General features: G+C 41.1%; 1 protein-coding gene across 1 annotated transcript in view; it reads right to left on the reverse strand.

Annotated features, from left to right (window-relative positions):
* LOC115113067 (secreted frizzled-related protein 5) overlaps positions 1–20000 on the reverse strand; it is a 33498-nt gene that overhangs the window by 7476 nt on the left and 6022 nt on the right. Inside the window, exon 2 of the mRNA XM_029640290.2 lies at positions 9843–9920. Coding sequence (XP_029496150.1) covers positions 9843–9920 — 78 coding nt within the window. The remainder of the gene's footprint in view (positions 1–9842; positions 9921–20000) is intronic.

Here is a 20000-nt window from a genome sequence, read left to right on the forward strand (position 1 = left end):
AAGTCTCGGTCCAAAATGCTTCTCAACAGCTTCTACCCACAAGCCATAAGACTCCTGAACATCTAATCAAATGGCTACCCAGACTATTGCATTGCCCCCCCCCCTCTTTTACACTGCTTCTATTTTCTGTTTATTAACTATGCATAGTCGCTTCAACTCTACCTACATGTACATGTTACCTCAATTACCTTGACTAACCGGTGCCCCTGCACATTGACTCTGTACTGGTGCCTCCTGTATATCGCCTCGCTATTGTTATTTTACTGCTGCTCTACTTTTATTTCTTATTTTTTACTTATCTATTTTTTAAAACTTAATTAACACATATTTCTCTTAAAACTGTATTGTTGGTTATTAAAGGCTTGTAAGTAAGCATTGCACTGTAAGGTGCCTGTTGTATTCGACGCATGTGGCAGTGAAGTCCACAAGCAAAGGAAAGAGGTGAGAGGAGGAAAACACGTAGATGTGAGTAGGAATTATACAACAATCAGTGTGTTCATGTTGGCTGCTATGAAAGTGAATTGTGTTTGTGTGTGATCAGGGGTGTATTCATTCCGCCGATTCTGTTGAGAAACATTTCTTAAACTGAAGCAAACGGAATGAAACTGGAATAAACATACCTGAATTAGTCTGGTTTGCAAATGTTGGACTAATGATTACACTCTAGATCAGCTAGATGCAGGCAAGATTGTGCAAGGCGGTATTGAATGTGTCAATGTCTGTCACCTTGATTACTCAAATTTCTCTTGACCTGTGCACTTACGTTGTAAACTTTCATTCACAGGTTAGGTTGTAGTTATATCTGGGAAACCTCATGATGCTTATAGGGAAAATGTTTGTGTCATGTAGTAGCCTAAACCTTTGGATGTTACATTGAGCTGGGTGAATGGGATGTGAATGACAGTAATCCAATATGCTGTAATAGAAATAAGGCCATGCTCATAAAAAAATATATTGTCCGCCCTCATCTTAAACAGCACCGACCGCACCTGGTGTGTGTGTGCATCTGCATGTGTGTTTCTGTGTCTCTTCAAATGGCCATCATACGCAATCATATTACATTCTAATAAGAGAGTTATTGCGTCATGCTTTTTCAAGCTATATTCCCCTGTTATTCTCCTTCATTCCCCCTGGACTCCACAATTGACCATTTATTCAATCTCACAATTAAACAGACAAATAAATATATCTAGATTAGTTTCTGACCTCATGTTAGATGACAAGTGTGTGTGTGTGTGTGTGTCTTTCTGTGACCTCATGCTAGATGACAAAGAATGGGACTTTGGCTGCTACTCTAAATGTGAAAGAGAATGAAGACATTGGATGTGTCCCAAATTGCATCCTATTCCCTATATGTGACTGACGCCTTGATTCGGTCTTATGTAGCAAAATTTGAAATTGTGTTTACAAGTTGATAATCTTGTAACCTCACTTTTGAGAAAAATGCCTTTGAATGTTTTGGTACCCACTGGAGAGCTCTTCTTTGTCTACACCCATTCTGCATTGTTCACACCCTCTTAAGCTTTAGCCCCACCCATCTCATTAAGGGTTGGTGACTACAACTGTGCTGCTGGCAATGCTTTTTTCATCATCAGATACGTCATCAGAGTGCACAATAGAACACTGTACTGTCTACACTCGGTTAATATAATTATTTTTTTCTTAAAATCGATTTTAATCAGAACTAAAGTTTTGTTGCTACGGATTTCACAACGTGGATAGCCTTTACAGCTGGGACTGCAAATTTCTGGTCCATTTTCTTTTTGCGTGGATTCTGCGAGTGCTAGCTGGCTGTACTGTGGACACCTGTCATTGTCATGGGAAAGACTCATGGTTATCTTTTCATAGAACAACTGATTGCAGTAAAGAGCCAACCGGCATACTAAGGAGATCCTGAGGGTAATCGATGAGTACCAACAGATTTATGCTATGGAAAAACAACATACTCCATCATGGAAAGACAACCTCACAAAAAACTTCAACCTGACAAAAAAAAAAAAACAGTGTCTTCAGACATGGACAATTTACTTACCGTTGAAGTAGAGGCTAGTGCTCTGGCTGGAATCCATGTGACACTGAAAAGGTTGTGTGAGGTGGTAGCAGGGCTGAGGGGGAGTTTGGAGTTCAGCCAGAGTGAAATTCTCACGCTCCATGGAGAAAACAAGGCATTCACAGCCAAGGTAAAAATCCACGATTTCAACTTGTCTACTCAGGGAAAACAGGGTGATGAAGGAGTCGCTACTAGACATACAAAGTCAAAGCATGCGTGAAAATCATTTTTTTCTGGGATTCCTGAGGACGCATCCAATAATCCAGAGTTCGCGATCACAGAATTCATGTAATCCGTCTTGAAACTTCCTCTAGAGACTGTAAACAAGGTGGCTTTCCACCGAGTACACAGACTTGGAGCGCAGAGCGACAAGACCAAGGATCCCCGTCCGATCATCGCATTTGAGCACTACCAACAAAAGGAGCTGATCAAAAGCAGGGGAAGGGAACATAAAGGGACCAAATGTTTAGTCTCAATGACCAACTTCCAAGGGAGATAAACAAATGTCATAAGAGACTGTATCCGGTACAAAGGCAACAATGGGAGAAGGGTAAGTGTGCCTTTATCATTGTGGACAAACTCTTTATAGATGGACAGCTATTCTGAGACAGCTCCATAACACCATGGCTGTACTAAATTCTACAAGGACTTCAGGTTATGAAAAAAAGAAAGTATGGGAACTGTAAAAATATCTGAACATCATGAAGTGGATATGAACACACACGTACTCAATTACATGCTCGCTTACACATGCTGATTTATACATACAGTACACATACACACCTGATCTCGCTGTCTTCTCTCACTCTCTCTCTCTTTTCTCTTCTCTTCTCTCCCTCTCTATTGTCGAGAACGGTTTTATATTTTAATGTGTCTATTGTTTGTCTCTTTTTTTATGTATTTGTCTACAAGTTTATATACTGTATGTTTACAACAAGCAAGGGGAAGATATCAGAATAAGGGTATTAGGGAATAATAACATTAGTTCTATAGTGAAGCTGTCTCTAGAGTAATGCAAGGTCTCTTCCATGTGAAATGTCAATTGCTATGGAAATGCTGGAATGTGTTTTTCAATGATACTCAAGGTAATTATGATGTAACTATGACGGTGATACGTAAGGATTACAATTATCATCATGAATATTAAAACTATACGCACTACATGTTACACAAATAGACACTCAACGATGCAAATTGGCGGTGTTATTATTTATTTGGAAATCACACATTATAATCTTACACTTATACAGACGTCGTACACACTCTCACAAAATCACATCCAATATCATACACATCAACCTACTCAGATTTACTACACACATAGTATCTTGTCTCAATTTTCTAACATCTGTGGGATTGGCTCACAGGCAAACAGACAAGGGAATAAAACAAATATTGCTAGAACCCATTTCTTGAATTCTAAATATCAGACATTTGAAAGCTCTAGTTTTGACTGTCATAATACCTCTGATGGAGGTAACTTTACGAGCATTAATTATGGTCAATTTAGACTGAGAAAAGTATCTAGTTATGGTAAGTATCACGATCGTTGTTGTAAGAATCGGACCAAAATGCAGCCTGGTTTGGGTTCATCATCTTTAATTAACGTGAACCGGCAAAAAACAAGAAAGAAGAAAGAAACGAACGTGAAGCTATGTAGTGCTAACCAGCAACTATACACAAAACAAGATCCCACCACCAACAGGTGGGAAAAGGCTGCCTAAGTATGATCCCCAATCAGATACAACGATAGACAGCTGCCTTTGATTGGGAACCATACCAGGCCAACCTAGAAATAAAGAAACTGGAATGCCCACCCTAGTCACACCCCAACCTAACCCAAAATAGAGAATAACGTATCTCTAAGGTCAGGACATGACAGTAAGGGGTGAAATAAGTATAGCCATTTATAATTGTAACGGTTCAGCAGATTATAAAAAAGAAGATCAGTCTTTACATGGCTTAAAGAAAAGTAATATAACATATACTGTTCACAGGAAACTCAAATATCAAAATAGATCTGGCTCATTAATCTATATGGTCCAAATCCATACTTCGTCTAAAACTATTTTTCCAATTTACTGAACTTACAGTTCATTATATCATTATAACACAGTTTTAAGTTCCTCAATGGACCGTAAAGGTAATCACTCTACAAACTATCATCACCGTGCCCTTAAGGAAATCACAAATAATGGACACATTAGAAATAGTGGATATTTGGAGACTAAAAAACCCCGACCTAGTGAGATATACGTACATGGAGGAGACTTAATCAAGCTAGTCGCCCTGACTACTTTCTTGTTTCTTTCTCTCTTCCATCAAAGGTGAAAAAAGTTATAATAGGGGACAGAATGTGATCGGATCATCATCTAATTGGCATTCACATAACTCTTATAGATTTTCCACGTGGACGGGGATATTGGAAATTTTATCAAAGTTTACTGGAGGGCAACTTATTTTTAACTAAGACAAAATTATTTATAACTGAATTTTTCCAGTATAATATAGGTTCATCAAATCCCCTTATTGTTTGGGAGACCTTTAAATGTACCTTCAGGGTCATTCAATTCAATATTCATCAATAATAAAAAGCAGTTTCTGGCTAAAGAGACAAGACTAACAAGGGAAATACATGAACTAATAGTACAGGTAGATAGCAATAAAAACAATGTTACAGAGACAAAATAAGTTAGAGGAAAAACAAAAAGAACTTGAGAACTTATTCAAGAACGATCTAATGAAATATATTACAAAAATAAAGCAAACTGGATGGAATATGGAGAAAAATGCACAAAATTCTTCCTGAATCTCCAATACAGGAACACTAACAAAAATAATTTGCAGAAACTCGTTACTGAAGACGGAGTCATCTATGATTCTCCGAATGATATTTTAAAAGAGGAAGATAACTATTTTAGGCAGATGTTCTCTTTTCCGTCTCATCCTCTTCCACTGAATGAAGATTACGGAAAGGAATTCTTTCCAAATAATATAAAAAATTGAAAATTATTAAATGTACAGAAAGATCCGTGTGAAGGACAAATTACAGGGCAATAACTTTTTGAGGCTATTAAATGCTTTCAGTCTGGAAAAACCCCAGGGCTTGATGGCATACTGGTAGAGGTCTATCAAGCCTTTTTTGATATACTAAAAGCTCGATTGTTAGATTGTTTTAACTACTCCTATAGAAATGGTAGTCTGTCAGGTACTCAACAGGAAGGTCTGATTATTATTTAAATAAGACCCAGAATGCAAATATAAAGACCCAGTCTATCTAAAAAACTGGAGGCCCCTTACACTTCAATGTTGTGATGCAAAAATCCTCGCGAAATGCATAGCATTCAGAAGTAAAAGGGTTTTTACCAGGTATTGTTCATCCTGATCAGACAGGTTTTTTACGTGGACAATATATTGGAGATAATATACAACACTACTAGAAATAATAGAACATCATGAAACATCTAAGAAGCCAAGCCTGGTATTTTTAGCGGATTTTGAATAGGCATTTTATAAAGTAAGACTGGATTTTATTTATAAATGCCTGGATATTTCTCAATTTTGGTAATTCTCTTATAAAATGGATAAAAATAACGTATAGCAACCCCAGGTGTAAAATAGTAAATAACGACTACTTCTCAGAGAGTTTTGAATTGTCAAGAGGAGTTAAACAGGGGGTCCGCTGTCACCATATCGTTATGGCCATCAAAATGCTAGCTATTGAAATCGGAATCAATAACAACTTAGAGGATTAGAAATCCAAGGCTTAAAAACAAAGGTGTCCATCTGCAATGTGTCATTGAAGATCTAGATAACTTGTCTGTGCTCTCTGGAATAAAACCTCATTATGATAAGTGTACAATTTTACAAATTGATTCTTGAAAAAATACAACTTTTACATTACCCTGCAGTTTACCTATACAATGGGCTGATGGTGAAGTAGACATACTTGGTATTCATATCACAAAATATTTAAATAACCTCTCCACAATGAATTTCAATAGAAAACTTGTAAAAATAGACAAGATCCTGCAACCATGGAGAGATAAATAACTGTCTATTTATGGAAAAATTGCCCTGATTAACTCCTTAGTCATAGTTCAGTTTATTTTGCTTTATCTGGGACGCTAAACCAGACCAAATAAAATGTGCCTGTCTATATAATGAATATGTAATGCTCCGGGTGTCGTGGGTGTGGAGTCAGACGCAGGAGACAGAGAGTGCAATGCTGTGCTCTTTAATGCACCAATGCACCACAGGGTGCTCACAATAATAACGGCCCCAAACACAGGGAATGAAAAATGTACAACTGAAAATTCACGACCAGGAACACACACGTTCCTCTACTACAGAGCCGAAGGTTACAATAATTAATCCCGTCCTGTCTAAAGAAGCCCAACTAATCATCACAAACAGGTGCTACCAATAAACATACAAGGAGGGGGAGGAAAGACAATCAGTGGCAGCTAATAGGCCGGTGACGACGACCGCCGAGCGCCACCCGACCGGGAAGGGAAGCCCCCCTCGGTCGGACCCGTGACAGAATATGAATTGGGTTGGTTGAGATTATTAAATATAAAAGCACTAAACCCTAAATGGTTCTCAGGTAGATTACTAAGAAAAGCTCATCCATTGTTTAAGAATGGCCTTTTTGCCTTTGTGCAGATGGCCATGTTTCATTTTCGATTAATTGAAAATCTCTCTTTTTCAAACAAGCATTGCAGAGCTGGCTACAATTTCAACTTCATCCCCCTGAAAAGATAGAACAAATATTATGGCTGAATTCAAATGTGCTGGTTGATAAAATACCTGTATTTGTTTTATTTTTTATTATATTGTAAATTTGAATGGTAGAGTTATGTCCTTCATGGAATTATCAGAATTATATGGGAAGGTCTGCTCAATCCAAGAGTACAACCAATTGATTACAGCATTACCCCAAAAATGGAGGAGGCAACTGGCAGCGAGAGGAGGTGGGGAACTGGTCTGTCTGCCCAATATAAAGGATCAAAACTGGCAGAGGAATAAAAATAGCATAAACAGGAAAGTATACCAGTTTCATTTGAGGACCAGGATGTTGACAACTGTGCCATACAGATTGCAAAATATTAGTTTACATTCCAGAAGGCATTTCTGCCTTTTTAAAAAGTAGTGACCTGCGAAATATGGCTAGCGCAATGCGCGTACAGTGCTCTGGTTTTGACTTGGGTTTATAAGGCTTTATGCACTATGTAGGGAATAGGGTTCTATTTGGGACACATTCACTCTTTTGTGTTTCTCTTGGAATTTTATTAATGACACTGTTCCGCCATGCTTCAACCAGAAGTACCTTCTCATTAATTAAAGGTATGGCTGGTATTATATGAACTTGTGAGTAATGGACAGCAATAATATTTTGGGTAATATCTTACATTTTGGGGTGATACATAAAAGAGGTTATAGTGTACTCTGTGATCTCATGTACAAAAACCTGAAAGACGTAGAATATCTTTGCTTTAGTTGCTTGTTTTGAACAATGATTGATTGCCACTAGAGATCTGGACAGCTTGGGCAATGTCCATGATTATCATAATCATTCAGTGAATAGTTCTACACAGCGTGTGAAGAACGTGTGTGAAACTCGTCAGTCTTTTATTGTTCTGTGAAATTAAGGCTAATCCATGCGAGAAATTGTCAAGAAACTGAAGATCTCCTACAATGCTGTGTACTACTCCCTTCACAGTACAGCGCAAACTGGCTCTAACCAGAATAGAAAGAGGAATGGGAGGCCCCAGTGCACAACTGAACAAGAGGACAAGTATATTAGAGGGTCTACTTTGAGAAACAGACGCCTCACAAGTCCTCAACTGGCAGCTTCATTAAATAGTACCCGCATAACACCAGTCTCAATGTCAACAGTGAAGAGAGTGAAGAGGATGCTGGCCTTCTAGGCATAGTTGCAATGAAAAAGCCATATCTCAGACTGGCCTATAAAAATAAAAGATTAAGATGGGCAACAGAACACAGACACTGGACAGAGGAAGATTGGAAAAAAGTGTTATGGACAAATGAATCTAAGTTTGAGTTGTTCGAATCACAAAGAAGGACATTCGTGATACGCAGAAAAATTTAAAAGATGCTGGAGGAGTGCTTGACGCCATCTGTCAAGCATGGTGGAGGCAATGTGATGGTCTGAGGGTGCTTGGTGTACAGGGTAAAAGGGATCTTAAAGAAGGAAGGCTATCACTCTATTTTTCAACGCCATGACATACCCTGTGGAGCCAATTTCCTCCTCCAACGGGACAATGAGCCAAAGCACAGCTCCAAACTATGCCAGATCTATTTAGGGAAGAAGCAGTCAGCTGGTATTCTGTCTATAATGGAGTGGCCAGGACAGTCATCGGATCTCAACCCTATTGAGCTGTTGTGGGAGCAGCTTTACATCAAGCCAATCCAATTTGTGGAAGGTGTTTTAGGAAGCATGGGGTGAAATTTCTTCAGATTACCTCAACAAATTGACAACTAGAATGTCAAAAGGTCTGCAAGGCTGTAATTGCTGCAAATGGAGGATTCTTTGACTATATTTCCAATTCATTTTGCAACTAATTTTATATATATTTTCATGGGAAACAAGGACATTTCTAAGTGATACCAAACTTTTGAATGGTAGTGTATTTGTATTTTGGTCAACAGTACCCCCAAACCAAAACATCTTCCTGCAGCCATGCATTGACCTCTATGTTGTATGGACGTTACTATCAGGACATTGCCTGAAATGTACCATTTAAAATATGAAATGGATCAAATTGAGTAGATTAAATTGTTTAACAATTTACATTAAATTGTTTCAAAATGCACTTAAACTGAACTCGAACACAACCTGCTGACTAGATTTTCTATTTGTATTATTGTATCTTTCCTATTTGTAATCAGCGTTGGGGAGGATCTGATTACACGTACAGTACCAGTCAAAGGTTTGCACACACCTACTCATTCAAGGGTTTTTCCTTATTTTTTTACTGTTTTCTACATTGTAGAATAATTGTGATAACATCAAAACACATATAAAACTGTCATTAGCCATTCCTGTTAACTGGGTCGTTCCACTTTTGCGTCCCTTTAAAATGAAAAGATTATGCACCAATATAGAATTTCAAGGCCTGTTATATTAAACAAATTGCCCTTTGTTAAAGACAACATGGAGAATTCAATAAATCAGATGTTTTAAATGTTCTGAAGATCATGATTTATTTCATGTGATTAGTGAATAATTTACGTCTGTCGCTCATTTAAGGTCAACCCTGTTACTGAACTCTTGTTATAATATGATGAAACTATTCTTTTTTTAATATATTTTTTCAAAAGAAACATGAAACATCTAATAGTGAAATAAATCATAATGTAAAAGCTGGTTCTACTATTTTTGGCAATCTGACACGTTTTGCACACAACAAGCTTCCATTCCCCATGTCACAAGGGGATTTATGGCTGAATTAAGATGAAATTGTCAACCCTGTTACAGCCAACCCTGTTACTTTATTTGGCACTTACTATGTTATTTTGAGATGGGAAAACGTGTTTTTTATGAAGTTTAACATGTAGTCAGAATGTAAAAATTAGGTGAAATCAAACTTTTTTTCTCAAAAGGCACTGAATTGGTGGAATGACCCAACTACACACATCACACGTCACACTTCTGTGTGTGTGTGTGTGTTTGCCTATGTTTGCATGTGTGTGTGCGTGTGCGTGTGCGTGTGCGTGTGCGTGTGTGTGTGTGTGTGTGTGTGTGTGTGTGTGTGTGTGTAGTACTTACCAAAGTCACTGGCACAGTAATGTTCCATAATGGTGTCAGCTTTCAGTTCGTTGTCACATGGAGGGCAGGCTTTAGATGCTGGGAAGAAATAGAGAGAGAGAGATGAGAATGATTGATATTGTGGCAAAGGCAGAGGGCAGTCCCAACCTGAACTTGAACCTTGGACCTTCCGACTTTCAGCCCAACACCTTGGATTTCACACCAAGACATTCAAACCTCTTCACGACAAAGCTCTGTGTTGGGTTAAGATCGCTACGATATAATGAATTATTACTGAAAATGCATGTATTAATTTCAGCTAGTGTAGGCAGTTGCTTATATACAACAGCCAGAGTACAGTAGAGTAGAGTGGACTAAAGGAGAGAAGAAGGCTACAGTAGAGCAGAGAATCAGCTTGTTCATACAGTGCATTCGGAAAGTATTCTGCCCCCTTTACTTTATCCACACTTTGTTACGTTACAGCCTTATTCTAAAATGGATCATTATAATAACAACACCCCAAAATGATGAAAACAGGTTTTTAGAATTGTTTGCTAATTAATTAAAACAAAAAAAACAGAAATACCTTATTTACATAAGTATTCAGACCCTTTGCTATGAGATTTGAAATTGAGCTCAGATGCATCTTGTTGCCATTGATCATCCTTGAGATGTTTCTACACCTTGAGTGGAGTCCACCAGTGGTAATTTCAATTAATAGGACATGATTTGGAAAGACACACACCTGTCTATATAAGGTCCCACAGTTGACAATGTATGTCAGTGCAAAAACCAAGCCATGAGGTTGAAGTAATTGTCTGTAGAGCTCCGAGACAGGATTGTGTCGAGGCACAGATCTGGGGAATTGGACAAAAACATTTCTGCAGCATTGAATGTCTCCAAGAACACAGTTGTTTCCATCATTCTTAAATGGAAGATGTTTGGAAACACCAAGACTCTTCCTAGAGTTGGCCGCCCGGCCAAACTGAGCAACCGAGAGAGAAGGGCCTTGGTCAGGGAAGTGACCAAGAACCCGATGGTCACTCTGACAGAGTTCCAGAGTTCCTCTGTGAAGATGAGAGAACCTTCCAGAAGGACAACCATCTCTGCAGCACTCCACAAATCAGGCCTTTGTGGTTAATTGGCCAGACGGAGGCTACTCCTCAGTAAAAGGTACATAACAGCCCGATTGAAGTTTGGCAAAAGGCACCTAAAGATCTGATGAAACCAAGATTGAACTCTTTGGCCTGAATGCCAAGCGTCACGTCTGGAGGAAACCTGGCACCATCACCATGTGAAGCATGGTGGTGGCAGTATCATGCTGTGGGGATGTTTTTCAGAGGCAGGGACTGGGAGACTAGTCAGGATCGAGGGAAAGATGAACAGAGCAAAGTACAGAGAGCTCCTTGATGATAACCTGCTCCAGGGTGCTCAGGACCTCAGACTGGGGGCGAAGGTTCACCTTCCAACGGGACAACAATCCTAAGCACACAGCCAAGACAACACAGGAGTGGCTTCGGATGTCCTTGAGTGGCCCAGCCAGAGCCCGGACTTGAACCCGATCAAACCTCTCTGGAGAAAGCTGAAAATAGGTGTGCATCGACGCTCCCCATCTAACCTAAAAGAGCGTGAGAGGATCTGCAGAGAAGAATGGGTGAAACTCCCCAAATACAGGTATGCCATGCTTGTAGAGTCATACCCAAGAAGACTCAAGGCTGTAATCGCTGGCAAAGGTGCTTCAACAAAGTTCTGAGTCTGAATACTTATGTAACCTGTTTTTGCTTTGTCATTATATGGTATTATTTTGTGTAGATTGACGAGGGAATAAAACAATTTAATAAATTTTAGAATAAGGTGTAACGTAATAAAATGTGGGAAAAGTCAAGGGTTCTGAATACTTTCTGACTTCACTATATATAGATCAGCCTGTGCTGTTTTATGCCCTAGTCTAGACTGAAGCACTTGTTTAGAAGCAGCCTGTCAGAAGTTATTTGCCGAAGAGGGAATATATAGCGCAGGATCTTGAGTGATGTTTTCACTGCAATTACTCTGGAGAAAATGTTTTAATTTGAGAAGTTGTATATTTTGGTGTTGAGACGTGGCATGTGTGTTCGTATGTGTGTTTTTCTCATTACTGTGTGTGTGTGTTGGGGCTTAGATTGTGTGTGTGCGTGCGTGCATCTGTGTCTGTGTTCATGTTTGTGTGCGTGTGTGTCTGTGTGTCTGTGTGTAAAAGGTAAATGGCTACAGTAACAGCTAAGTTTAATGAACAGTGATTTTGTGTGCAGAAGCAGAGAACCAGTCATACAGTATGTCCCAAACATGAAACACACGTGTAGTCTGAAAAGCAAAGCAAATTACTCAAATTACTCAAATTAGGCCTCTCGTCTCAGTTTAACTAACTGTGTGTGTGTGTGTGTGTGTGTGTGTGTGTGTGCACATGGGTGTGTTAAATCACATGGTTTTATTAAGAATGTCTATGCAGTTGTCTTATGCCATTTCCTATAGAGACCGAAATTAGTTAATTGATCCACACACAAACGTTTAGGGAAGAGAGAAATAGAGCAAGAGGGGAGACAGCAGGGGTAAGGGTGGTTGCCAATAATAGTATGTTTACCACTGTAACATACACAGAGTGTACAGAACATTAGGAACACCTACCTAATATTGAGTTGCACCCACTTTTGCCCTCAGAACACCCTCAATTCGTCAGACATAGACTTTATAAGATGTCGAAAGCAGGGATGCTGGCCCAAGTTGACTCCAATGCTTCCCACAGTTGTGTCAAGTTGGCTGGATTTCCTTTGGGTGTTGGACCATTCTTGATGCACACAGGAAACTGTTGAGCATGAAAAACCCAGCAGCGTTGGAGTTCTTGACACACTCAAACCGGTACGCTTGGCACCTACTACCATACCCCGTTCAAAGGCACTTAAATATTTTGACTTGCCCATGGCACACACACAATCCATGTCTCAATTGTGTCAAAGCTTAAAAATCATTATTTAACCTGTCTTCTCTGCTTCATCTACACCAGTGGTTCCCAAACTTTTTATAGTCCCGTACCCCTTCAACATTCAACCTCCAGCTGCGTGCCCCCTCTAGACCCAGGGTCAGCACACTCTCAAATGTTGTTTTTGTCATCATTGTAAGCCTGCCACACACACACTGTACGATACATTTATTAAATATAAGAATGAGTGTGAGTTTCTGTCACAACCCGGCTCGTCAGAAGTCACAAAGAGTTCTTATTGGACGAGGACACAAATAATAATACAATAATAACCAATAATTTTGCTCTTTATTTAACCTTCTTACATATAAAACCTTATTTGTTCATCAAACATTGTGAATAACTCACCACAGGTTAATGAGAAGGGTGTGCTTGAAGGATGCACATAACTCAGCAATGTTGGGTTGTATTGGAGAGTCTCAGTCTTAAATTATTTTCCACATACAGTCTGTGCCTGTGTTTAGTGAGGGCCGAGAATCTACTCTCACATAGGTATGTGGTTGCAAAGGGCATCAGTGTCTTAACAGCGTGATTTGCCAAGGCAGGATACTCTGAGCTCAGCCCAATCTTGAAATCTGGCAGTGGCTTCTGATTAAATACAATTTTAACAGAACCGCTTGTTGCAATTTCGATGATGCTCACTTGTTCAGATATCGGCAAGTGGACTGGAGGCAGGGCATGAAAGGGATAACGAATCCAGTTGTTTGTGTCATTTGTTTTGGGGAAGTACCTGCGTAATTGTGCACTCAACTCACTCAGGTGCTTCGACTATATCACATTTGACATTGTCTGTAAGCTTGATAGGCCAGTCGTGTGAGAAACTCGTCATCAGGCAAGCGGTCAGACAAGTGAAAATAATGGTCAGTAAAGAAAACATTAAGCTTGTCTCTCAATTTTTAAAAAAAACGTGTCAATTCTTTGTCCCTTGATAACTAGCGCACTTCTGTATGTTGTAAAAGCGTTACATGGTGCTGTCCATATCATTGCATAGTGCAGAAAATACATGAGAGTTCAGGGGCCTTGCTATAACAAAGTTAACCAGTTTCACTGTAGTGTCCAAATCGTCTTTCAAGCTGTCAGGCATTCCCTTGGTAGCAAGAGCCTCTCAGCGGATGCTGCAGTGTACCCAAGTGGCGTCGGGAGCAACTGCTTGCACGTGCGTTATCACTCCACTATGTCTCCCTGTCATGGCTTTTGCCATCAGCACAGATACCGACATGAGCAACAGCTATGTTTGTCTACATATGGACCGTTAGTGGAATTCCCATGAGAGAGTGACGGTTTTATTTGTGGTACCTCCGACGGATTTGCGAGCTGAAAAACATCCCCACAGCATGATGCTGCCACCACCGTGGGGATGGTGCCAGGTGTCCTCTAGATGTGACGCTTGGCATTCAGGCCAAATAGTTCAATCTTGATTTCATCACACCAGAGAATCATGTTTCTCATGGTCTGAGAGTCTTTGGTGCCTTTTGGCAAACTCCAAGCAGGCTGTCATGTGCCTTTTACTGAGGAGTGGCTTCCGTCTGGCCACTCTACCATAAAAGCCTGATTGGTGGAATGCTGCAAAGACAGTTGTCCTTCTGGAAGGTTCTTCCATCTCCACAGAGGAACTCTAGAGCTCGAGTTCTTGGTCACCTCCCTGACCAAGGCCCTTCTCCCCACAATTGCTCAGTTTGGCCAGACAGACAGCTCTAGGAAGAGTCTTGGTGGTTACACACTTCTTCCATTTAAGAATGATAGAGGCCCCTGTGTTCTTTGGGACCTTCAATGCTGCAGACATTTTTTGGTACTCTTACCCAGATGTGTGCCTCGACACAATCCAGTCTAGGAGCTCTACGTACAATTTCTTCCAACTCATGGCTTGGTTTTTGCTCTGACATGCACTGTCAACTGTGGGACCTTTCCAAATCATGTCCAATCAATTTAATGTACCACCGGTGGACTCCAATCAAGTTGTAGAAACCTCTCAAGGTTGATCAATGGAAACAGGATGTACCTGAGATCAATTTCATATCTCATAGCAAAGAGTCTGAATACTTATGTAAAAATAAGAATGTCTAAAAACCTGTTTAGCTTTGTCATTATAGGGTGTGTAGATTTAGGAGAGAAAACATTTATTTAATTCATTTTATAATAAGGCTGTAATTTAACAAAATGTGGAAAAAGTCAAGGGGTCTGAATACTTTCCCAAATGCACTGTATATTACCTGATTGTTAATTTAAATGCATAATAACAGAGTGTATTTGGACAAGGGAAAAAATCACAAGTCAAATTTCTTTAAATTCACGATTGCTATGGGAATATCTAATTAAAAGCAACTTATTCAATTCACTTACATCACACGACAATATAGTATGGGTCCTGGTCAAAAGTAGCACACTATATAGCGATTAGGGTGCCATTTGGGACCTATTCACTGACTGCAGCCAGCCCAGTCTAATTGATTTCCCCTGTTAATGAATAAACAGGACAGAGCGTTGGTTGTGCTGTATAGAAGGAATGTATTCTCCTGACACAAACCCTGGCACTGAGACAACTGGGCAGCCAGCCAACACACCACAACCCCAGAGAAATGACAATATATTACTCTATGGGATGAATAAGATGCAACAGCCTCCAAGTGAATCGTTCAAAACAGGCAGAGCAGAGAGGGAGAGAGAGAAGCTGTTTGTGTGTGTGTGTGTGTGTGTGTGTGTGTGTGTGTGTGTGTGTGTGTGTGAGTGAGAGAGAGAGAGAGAGAGAGAGAGAGAGAGAGAGAGAGAGAGAAACTGTCATTCCACCATGAAGGTTCCCATGCATTAACACAGTGAGGCCTGCTACACAGAGGGGGTCAAGGCTTTAATTGTGTGTTGCTGACAATAAGACAAGGGCACGCACACACACACACACACACTGAGGGTTTCTGTGTGACTAAAGAGTTCACCTCGATGCGACCCAGTGCAGTGAGGCATGTTGAACTCTGACCTCTCTCATTATCAGGCCAGACGGCTAGTTAGGACCAGGTGATAACCTCCAACCTTTGACTTTTGACCTTTGGAGGTGAACGGGCTGGCCTGATAATGAATGGGCTCTCTCTCACTCCCTCTTACTTTCCCTCTCCTCCCTCTCTCTCTTTATTTAGTTCTATGAGTACATGTTTGCATGCATAAGTATCTGCACATGGCAGTACAAACTGGACAGGGGTCATGTAAATACACTAGCCTCTAATCATTTCATTAAAGTGGTCAGTGTATGTTCTAAACATTGACAGAGAGTCAGCACTGTCATAGCCAGTTCTCAGATCTATTTGTGTTGTATAGGTCCTAACGTTGCTGTATGACCAGTGACCATAGGAGTTGGCAGGACTGATCTGGGACCAGTCTAACACTTTCAGGTCACCAATAGCACAATGCCCACTAGTCATACTGCTGGGCTGATGTTAAAAGGGAACATCTGATCCAACGCTCTGTACACGGAACACTGGCCATGCCTTTGGAGAATATTATTTCTGTTCTGTAGAGGACACACACCTACACACACACACACTGTGGGTATAGGATTCCTACAGATGCGAGAAGCGTGCTGTATTTTAGTGGTCCCAGGGGTCGGCCTGCGGGGCGATGTTTAAACTCTTCTCTGTCTGTGAGCATGGTGCATTTAACCAGATGTTAGCCTCACTGACATAAATCACATGCTGTATTTCATGTGTGTGTGTGTGTATTTCATCCCCGCCACAGCAGCGTTTTATGTCAGAAGTGTCTCTGCTCGTAAGTTAAACGGCCCAAATGAGCCGTGAGATTGTGACCTGTGCATAGTTTATTCATAAAAGCCCCTCTGATACATGGGAGTGTGTGACTGTGTGTGCAAATATGTGTGTCTATGAGTGTGTGTCTATGTGTGTGTGTGCGTGTGTATGCATGTGTGTTTACATGTGTGTGTGTGCGTGCGTGTTTGTGCGGGTGCATGTGTGTATGCATGGGTTCGTGTGTGTGTGTGATACTGCGCACTCTGTTTAGGATCAGTGTTATTCAATCTGACAGTAGACAGCAGGCCAGTCATCACACACTCAGTGACCAACAAGATGTCACTGTCTCACTTCAGTATCCAACGTTTGGGGGGGATAAACATCAAATTTTGACTGGTTAAGTTAAATGTTAAGGTTGGGGTTAGGGTTAAAACAGGAAAAACTTGAAGGTTAAGTTTAGGGATTAATTCCGACTGGCTAAGACAAGGGTTAAGGGTTGGGACAGGGTTAGGGTTAAAACAGGAAAAACTTGACGGTTAAGTTTAGGGATTAATTCCGACTGGCTAAGACAAGGGTTAAGGGTTGGGACAGGGTTAGGGTTAAAACAGGAAAAACTTGACGGTTAAGTTTAGGCATTGGGCCTCTCGAGTGGGACAGCGGTCTAAGGCACTGCATCACAGTGCTTGAAGCGTCACTATAGAAGCTGGTTTGATCACAGGCTGTGTCACAGCCAGCTGTGATCGGGAGACCCATAAGGCGGCGTACAATTGGCCCAGTGTCGTCCGGGTTAGGTGAGGTTTTGGCCGGCCGGGATTTCCTTATCCCACCACGCTCTTGCGACTCCTTGTGGCGGTCCAGGCGCCTGGAAGCTGACTTAGGTCGCCAGCTGGACTTTCCTCCGACACATTGTGTCAAGAAGCAGTGCGGCTTGGCAGGGTCGTGTTTCGGAGGACGCCTCTCCCGAGTACATAGGGCAGTTTCAGTGATAGGACAATTGGAAATTACAAAATTGGGGAGAAAAAGGGTTAAAAGAAATAATAATAATACGTTTAGTCATTAGTTTCGACTGGCTAAGGTTAAGGGTTAAGGGTAGGGATGAGTTAAAACAGAAAATAATAAAAACAAGTGTCCTAGCCTACCAGCTCTCACAGCCTCACGTCAGATGTTCATTCATGTTTCTCAAACATCACATTTCTAAGTTATTCAAAGTGTTTAAGCTTAAGTTTAGGCATCACCCTGGATTTTTAAGGTTAGGATGACAGGGCTTCCCAGACCTCCCTCTCATCTCTCTCTCTCTCTCTACCTCTCTTTCTCTTTCTCTCTCTCTCTCTCTCTCTCTCTCTCTCTCTCTCTCCTACACCTCCTTTTCACCTCACCTCATCTCTCTCTCTCTCTCTCTCTCTCTCTCTCTCTCTCTACCCTCTAGACCCCCTCATCCCATTTCTCGAGTGAGCTGAGTACGTCCCACAAAGTGGTTATCAAATCCTGCAGAAGCTCTGTACCACCACTGAGTAACACCCTACAACACAGTACACATGCACACTTGCACTGTCAGTCCAATCCTCTTCTGCTTGTTATGCTTTCATACACTCCAGCCTCCCTGTTCCGCTCTCTCCTATAACAACCCCAAAACCCATGGTCCTGCCAGGTCCCGCTGCTTGTTTGTGTTGCCTTGCTATCTCTAGGTGTCAGTTTCATGTAATCGCACACCCAGTGCCCAAACACACACACACACACACACACACACACACACACACACACACACACACACACACACACACACACACACACACACACACACACACACACACACACGTACATGGACATGTGCACACACATAGCACACAAACACCACAAGCACACAGACACACAGTTGGACATTGGTAGTGCTCCTCTCTCTCGATCTCTGTTGCACTCTCTCTGAAGCGAGAGGTGGAATATGAATCTAACTCTGTTGTGCTAGTTTCTACACCAGCTCCCTAACTGTGTTCCCTTTCCCTCTTTCTCTTGCTCCCTCTATCTATCTTTCCTGTCTCTCTCTTTGTCGCTCTCTCTCTGTCTTTCCTCACTCTTCCTTTTTCTCTTGTGTATGTGTGTGTACGTGTGTGTTTGTATGATCACGTCTGTGAATGAACGTGCACATGTATGTGTGAATGAACATGTATGCGTGCGTGCGTGCGTGCGTGTGTGTGTGTTTGTGTGTGTGTGTGTGTGTGTGTGTAGCTGTGCTATATCATGCAATTGCAGAATAGCTGGTATCTGGTTCTTGCAGACAGACAGGAGAGATCCCTCTGAGTGATAAAATGTCAGAAAGACGATACAGGGAAGAATGATCTAGAGGTTTCTAAAGACCAACCATTCATTACACTTTGAAGTGATTTTAGAGCTCTGAGTAGAGGAACAGAGGCTATGAGAAAAAAGTTGAACAAATAATCACTACCAAAAAATATAAATAATGTGCTTTGATTTGTTCCATTAAGGCCACCTGTTTATGTGCTTACATTTTAAAACTCTGAAGTTCCCCCTCAGTTCTCCAGATACTATCGGGGGCATCCCTAGACCAGACCAAGTAGTGTATGTATGAGATACCTCTAAGCTGGTACTCTACCATGTTGGAAAAATTGTGACTTCACCGTTGGGCAAAACATTTCAAAGATTTTACTGAGTTTTACAGTTCATATAAAGAAATCAGTCAATTGAAATAAATTCATTAGGCCCAAATCTATGAATTTCACATGACTGGGAATACAGATACTGTATGCAGTTGTTTGTCACAGATACCTTAAAGGTAGGGGCGTGGATCAGAAAACCAGTCAGTATCTGGTGTGACCACCATTTGCCTCATGCAGCACAACACATCTCCTTCTCATAGAGTTGATCAGGCTTTTGATTGTGGCAAGTGGAATGTTTCCCTACTCCTCTTCAATGGCTGTGCGAAGTTGCATCCCAAACATGCTCAATAGGTGACATGTCTGGTGAGTATGCATGCCATGAAAGAACTGTGACATTTTCAGTTTCCAGGAATTGTGTACAGATCCTTGAGACATGGGGCCGTGCATTATCATGCAGAAACATGAGGTGATGGAGGCGGATGAATGGTACGACATTGGGCCTCAGGATCTCGGCATTCAAATGGCCCTCGATAAAATGCAATTTTTTCCATTTTCCGTAGCTTATTCCTGACAATACCATAACCCCACCGACCACCATGGGGCACTCTGTTCACAACGTTGACATCGGCAAACCGCTCGCCCACACATGCCATATACGTGGTCTGCAGTTGTGAGGCCGGTTGGACGTAATGCTAAATACTCTAAAACGATGTTGGAGGTGGCTTATGTTAGAGAAGGAACATTTAAATCTCTGGCAACAGCTCTGGTGGACATTCCTGCAGTCAGCATGCCAAATGCATATTTCTTCAAAACTTGAGACATATGT

Source organism: Oncorhynchus nerka, linkage group LG28 (genome assembly GCF_034236695.1).
Source record: "Oncorhynchus nerka isolate Pitt River linkage group LG28, Oner_Uvic_2.0, whole genome shotgun sequence".
Taxonomy (NCBI): domain Eukaryota; kingdom Metazoa; phylum Chordata; class Actinopteri; order Salmoniformes; family Salmonidae; genus Oncorhynchus; species Oncorhynchus nerka.